The sequence below is a fragment of the Xyrauchen texanus genome, chromosome 7 (assembly GCF_025860055.1).
Source record: "Xyrauchen texanus isolate HMW12.3.18 chromosome 7, RBS_HiC_50CHRs, whole genome shotgun sequence".
Classification (NCBI taxonomy): Eukaryota; Metazoa; Chordata; class Actinopteri; order Cypriniformes; family Catostomidae; genus Xyrauchen; species Xyrauchen texanus.
Window position 1 is genome coordinate 35,937,840 of NC_068282.1, and position 6,855 is coordinate 35,944,694.

General features: G+C 36.0%; 1 protein-coding gene across 2 annotated transcripts in view; it reads left to right on the plus strand.

The window, feature by feature from the left end:
- The window catches only part of LOC127646289 (arf-GAP with GTPase, ANK repeat and PH domain-containing protein 1), a 279,234-nt gene extending 273,469 nt beyond the window's left edge, over window positions 1-5,765 (plus strand). For both annotated transcript variants that reach the window (XM_052129815.1, XM_052129814.1), the window contains 2 exons: window positions 1,356-1,611; window positions 4,073-5,765. In XM_052129815.1, the coding sequence (XP_051985775.1) occupies window positions 1,356-1,611; window positions 4,073-4,279 (463 nt within the window). In that variant the 3' untranslated portion in view covers window positions 4,280-5,765. The remainder of the gene's footprint in view (window positions 1-1,355; window positions 1,612-4,072) is intronic.
- The last annotated feature ends 1,090 nt before the right edge of the window (window positions 5,766-6,855 follow it).

Consider the following 6,855-nt stretch of genomic DNA (forward strand, 5'->3'; position numbering starts at 1 on the left):
ATGAAGATCAAACCAGATTTTAAGAAAAAATTGTACTTAAATGCAGGTCATTCCAAAGGGTTCACATCAATTTTCATGTCACTTTATGTACTTAAGGCTTGAAAGACATAATCAGAGTAATTACTAGACTGTTGTTGATTTGACAGTTTGTAGTTAGAGATACAAGTTACAGAGTTTTGTTGTAAATGGAAAAAAATTTGTAAAAATGAAAGCAGGAATAAAATAATTAAAAAGTGTGTAAACACCTTTGGCAACACACTGTTCTTTTAAAACATGAAATTATCTCATCATTTGGTAACAGGTCACTGAGGACAGTAAATCCAATAATAATTTAATTTCTTAATTCCATATATTTTCTCCTCAAAAGTACAAAAAGAATCGTTTATGGAACCGATAAGGAACTGGAATCCTTAAGAGGAATCGGAACCAGAATCATTTAATTCCTTACGATTCCCATCCCTAATTGCGTCACATTTAATATGACATTAACACAGACCAAGGTCTGTTGGTCAAAAAACACAAATGGGAGCTATACTGTTGATGTACTAAAGTCTCTGATTGTCATCTATCCACATTTGTTCTGAGACATCGAGTCTCTGTCCAGATGTTTCTGTTGAGGAAGAAGTTTGAATGTAGGATCTCTGCTCTCTGGTTTCATGATTTGGGACTCCCTGAGGGGCAGCTATATTTTAGAGAACAGCTCAATATCCTCTTTCCAACTCCCCTTCTCCTCCCCTGGGGTATCAGAACTACCACTGCCCCTCAGATAGGAGCTGAAGCTGAACTAATCTCAAATTATCTGAGAAAGGCTGTTTATTCTGCAGGGACTAACAGAGATTAGTGCTATCATAGCACAGTTTGAGGAGGGGTGCTGTAAACGACCCAATGTTTGGTGATGCTCCTTTGCTGTCCCGCGTGTGCTTTTACATATCAAACACACATTTGCATTGTGACACCTACATTACATGCCACTTATATTTATTATTTTCTCTCTCTTTCCATTCTCAAACCTATACTCTCACAGTCTGTGGCTGACACACAAGTACATTTACAAACACAGACCGCAAACCTGTCAATGTTGTTTCCTGTACTGTATTGTTCCGGTATTGGCTCAGTATAATAATAATAATGTCTGTAGTGTATTAAAGATATGGCTATGTGTAATGGAAAGTGCTCAAATGTTTCCTGCTGCACAAAATCAAAAAGCTACATCTCTGTACACGAGTCCCATCAACTTTTAAATGTCATTTGAAATGAGAGCGAGATCACAACATTCTACTAGAGTGAGCCGTGTGTCGACAGCCCAGCATTAATTTTATATTGAGCCTAAATCAACATTCTGTGTGTGCTTTCAGAGAGGAACGTGAGCGCTGGATCAGGGCCAAATATGAGCAGAAGCTGTTTTTGGCATCGCTAAACTGCACAGAGCTGACTCTGGGACAGCAGTTATTGCATGCCACAGCAGAGGAAGACCTGCGCTTTGTGGTTATTCTGCTGGCCCATGGCTCCAGAGATGAGGTTAACGAAACCTGTGGGGACGGGGATGGCCGGACAGCCCTGCATCTGGCATGCCACAAAGGAAACGTGGTGATCACACAACTACTCATATGGGTAAAAGCTTCAAGACACACACTCATTCACCAAGAGCACTTTCTTGGTACTACATCCCTCTTAATCAGAGGTGCCCAAACAAGGGCCTGTGGGCCAAAGTTGGCCCGTGATGACCTTTGATTTGGCCTGTCAGCGGGGGAAAAAATAAATATATATATTTTGACATTTTTTGTTTTTACTTGTTTTAATTGTTTCAAAAACTATAGCTTATTTGAAAAGTATGTGATTTAAATTTTTAAAAATGTATATGCGTACTTTAATGACCTTTTAAATAAGTGCTATCTGAAAGTTCGATCCATTGGCCATCCCAGGTGCAAACCCAAAATCTTCACTATGATTGGCCAGCTCCAAAGTTGGAGGTTGGCATTCAGTACCGCCAGACAGAACCTAGTTGGTTTAAAACGGAGCGGGAACTGAACCTGTGTCAAGAAATGACAGGTAATTAGGTGAACTTCCAAAACAGTGTGTAGAGTCATCTGATATTAAATATGGCTTGAATGTGTTTATACGTTGTGCAGCATTTCATATCCATGTGAACGTGACCACTGAAGCTCACCCGTGAAGCAGGCTTGATAAAGACATGTGAGGGAGTATTTCAATATAAACAACGGTTCCATTCTCTCCAAACATCGCACAACATTACAACAGGCACTATAAGTGAACAGACCAGTACTCTCAAAAATCCCTTTTCCCTTTTCTGCCCTGCCAGCTAGACAAAAACGGTAATGCAGTAAACTAATTCTTCATATTTCATATTTCAAATTCTAAACCCCGTTTTGGGGTGTGTATAATATCTGTGTGCATCATACTCTAATTCATTTGTCAAACGTGAGGATATCTTGTTTACTTGCATCTATCTGCCTAAAAACAGATAGCTGAAAGTTTTTTAATAACCATTAGATACAATGCCATATTTCGGCAGGTTCTTAATCATAATCATATTTTAGTGTCAACTAAATTAATAGGCCTCTAAATTTTTTCATTTGCAGAAATGTTGTTCTTAGCTTTTATTTCCTTTCATAATGTAATGCATTCATTAATCCATGGCCTCTTTAGAAAAGAAGCAAAAGTACAAAAAGTACCTTCTCAACAGGAAAACGGTTGTAATGACAAATAAAAGTAAGCAGGCTAAATGCATTAACTACGCAAAAACAATTTACAGCATTGTTTAATTAAATAATCCTATTAATACTGAGTGAAATCTAGGACTAGGTCTATGATAAGAAATATCTTTAGTATCTTATTATATATCGTATTACGTCATACCATTGGATCTTCATCTCTCCACAACTGCACAGAACTACCGTGTGTTCAATGTGAGGAGATGTGCTGTTCTTAAAGAGACAGTAACCATGTTTTAAGATAAGCTTACATTTTTAGTAGATATTTTATTCAAAGTGACTCACAAATGAGAAAGAGACAAATCATACATAAAAATTATATTGAAATCATTTATGTGCATTGTGCAAGTATAGGACACTTGATGATTTGAGTTCTGTGAGTTCTGTAGTATTAATATTTAATTTTAAAATAATGCAGTTTGATATATGCAAGGTTTACTTTTGGCCCACTGCCCTCAATCAAGTCAGATTTTTGGCCCTTCATAGGGAAAATGTTTTGGCACCTCTGCTCTTAATTGATCGGATTACTATCCGATTTGGAATGCATATTCCATTTACACTTGCCCACATAAAAATGTTCCTGCAAAACTGATATAAATTCGGTCTACTATTCCCTCACTATATGCAAATATAACAGAATTTACTTACATGATGATGCTAATTCTGGACAGTGAAATTGCACAGTACTTATTATAGCTCATTTGACCACTTGTGTTTGAATTTCAAGGTGCGAGTCTCTGTTTTCATGGTGAAATACATCAATCATTATGTGTATTACTGCATCATAATGAAGCGCAAAAATGGAAAAAATTAATGCTAATAGTGGGTGCACCGTTTGTCTTAATTACATGTGCATAATTGCAAACATGACAGAATATAGCAGAATTCTCAGTTGTTTTAGTAGAGAACTGAGTTTCAGGTGCGCTTGCTCCTCATCTGTCACCTCATGTTAATTTTAAATTTTCTGAATAAACAGTTGTTTTCATTTAACACCTTCATGAATGAATTTAATGAATGAGCGTTTATGCTATGAGCCAAATGTGGTCACATGCTTTTTTGACCGCCTCCAGATGTGGTTAAAGTGGACAAATCTCATGGGTTAATGAATTTAGGTTTCTGACATTAGAAACAGAAGATTTAGGAATGAGCCATTTTTGCAGCTTAGTTTCAATAAATTGTCTTTATTGAGTGGGAAGCTGTTGATTTTTGCAACTCTTTCTGATCAAGGAAAATTCTATTCCTCATGATATGACCCTTTTAAAAAAAACGTAACATTGGCTGTTACCAAAACGGTCACAGATAATAAATACGATGACTCTCTCTTTTCTCTCTCTCTGTAGTACGGAGTGGACATCATGTCACGGGACGCCCACGGCAATACGCCGTTGGCATACGCAAGGCAGGCTAACAGTCAGGAGTGTATGGACATCCTTCTTCAGTACGGTTGTCCCGACGAGCGTTACCCGCTCATGGCCACGCCCAACTTGTCACGCAGGAACAATAACCGCAATAACAGTTGCAGCAGCATGAACAGTGCAGTTATATGAGGAATAAAACTGACAGGAATACACTCACATTTGTATTCCTACAATACATTTTATACATGCACTCCCTCTCCCTCGCTACACACACTCTCATGTACACCCTCCACCACTATTTCAGAATCATGAGTGCAGCATATACCAGACTCAAGGGAATGACTTAAACACTGATGATGATAATGCATGAGCGTTTGCACTCACAACCCCACTTGGCACCCTGACTATTCAAGCCCTTTGTTTGAAAAACTTGTCATGGAAAGGGCCTTGGTGACCTCTTCTTGTTAACTTTTGTTGGGAGAGTCCTCCATCTCGAATGTCTTGCTGCATTATGGAACAAAATATATTTAAACAGCCCTACTTTCATTTTTAAAGGTACAAGATTTGGGAGATTAGGGTAAGGGTTAGTGAACTGTTGGGCAGTTGGCGCATCTGTCATCAGCATCCTGCTCCCTGCTTCTTTTATGTGAAGTCCAACATATGGCATAGCAAGACAGTAAATGATGAGGCAGTATGGGATACTTACTCTTACGCCGGATCTCCAAATGTGATCCACAATTCCCAGAGAACTTCATTTTGGTCACAATCTCTTCTCTCTTTCTCACTGTTTCAGTCAATCTATATTCATTCGATTTCAGCCATTTACATCATTATGTCCACTTTTTAATAAATGTGAAAGGAAGTTTTGATGTAATAGCATTTTTGGAAAATACCCCAATATTGAATCATAGTTTGAATCTGACTTGATCTTTTAAGCGTTTTTGTTTTAACAGGTCATAAATTGTTGCAGAGTAGTTTTTATCTTGTTGCTTATTGTTGGACCAACAGAAGAAAATTAGGCATTTGTTTATTGCCTTTTTTCTTTCTTTTTTTCTCCAAAGTAAAGGGAATTGCTTATATTTTGCAGATGTACGTTTTAATTAAAACACGTCAAAATAGCCTTACATGTTGATACCCATTCATTGTGATTCTTAATGCTGAAAGACAGGCTTCTTCTGAAATTCTTTACCTGAAATCAGGTGACAGTGAAGTATGCAGGCGCATATTTGTGTGTTACAGATTCAGATTAACTACAGTACACTGACTGGCACATAACTGTTTCCAGATGGAAGATTGCTGGCTGAAGCTAAGTCTGATCTCATGTGTTTAACATCACCATACATTTTGTTTCCTCATTTTATGATAGAAATACCAACACAGGTTGGGTCTCGCAACATCGCACAGAATAACAGGAAAATACTCTAGACCACAAAATTTGGTCATGCAAGAGACTGAAATGTGCTTTCAGTATGTAATGTGCCCTTTCTAGCCATCTTTGTGTCACTGTTCACACACTTAGCAATTTATAACTCACAAATATTGCAATTAAAAATAGTCACAATTGTGAGAAATAAAATCATGTAGACTTCATTGTCTCACAATTTTTACTTTATTTCTCACAATTGCAGCTTTATATCTCACAATTTCTAATTGATATCTTGCAGTTTTGACTGTATTTCTCACAATTTATTAAAGTAAAATTGTTTATTTATATTTTGCAATTGCAAGAAATAGTTGCAATCATGAGAAATAAGCTTGATTACAACTTCATATCTTTTAGAATTTTGACTATTTCTACCAATTGTGTGATATAACTCACAATTTGCGAGATATAAAATCTTAATTCTGTGATTTAATAGAATCGCGTAGACATTGTATGTTGCGATTTTCATTAAATTATTTCGCAATTGCAGCTTTATATCGCACAATTTAAAAAATTGTCTCGCTATTTTTACTTTATTTCTCGCAGTTTAATAGTCAAAATTGTGACTTTAAATTGCGACTTTATATCTCAGAATTTCAACTAATGTGAAAAATACAGTCAAAATTGTGATACAAAGTTGCAGTTTAAAGTCTCAATTTTCTCACAATTTTGACTATTTTTCACAATATTAGTTGAAATTCTGAGATATAAAGTTATAAAGTAAGAAATAAAGATACAATCTTGAGAAATAGGCTCAATTGCAATTAAATCATTTAGAATTTTGACATTATATCTCACAATTTCGATACAGTATTATCTATTTCTCACAATAGCGAGTTTACCACACAATTGCAACTATATTTTTAATTGAGACTTTATATATCGCAATTTTGACTTTTTCTAGCAATTGCGTGATATTTACTTGCAATTGCAAGAATTAAAGTCTGTTGCCACTTTCCCACAATAGCATGGTTATATATCAGAATTTTCAGATAAAGTTAAAATGACCTTATGTTTTTCTAATTCGTGGCAGGGTAAAGGCTATATAGCACTGAATCCTGTCCAATGGTTCTTAGTGAAGAGAGAGGTGCCCTGGGTCTACATTCCCAATTATTTATCACGTGACTATTTCTTTCTCTCTCTCTCTTTCTTTTTTTTTTTTTCTTTTGTTAGTGGTGTACTATATAGAAAACAATTTGAGAAAAAAAATCTCCCCCTGATAAAAGTCTATATATACAGGTGAAACTCGAAAAATTAGAATATCGTGCAAAAGTTCATTAATTTCAGTAATTCAACTTAAAAGGTGAAACTAATATATTATATAGACTCATTACAAGCAAAG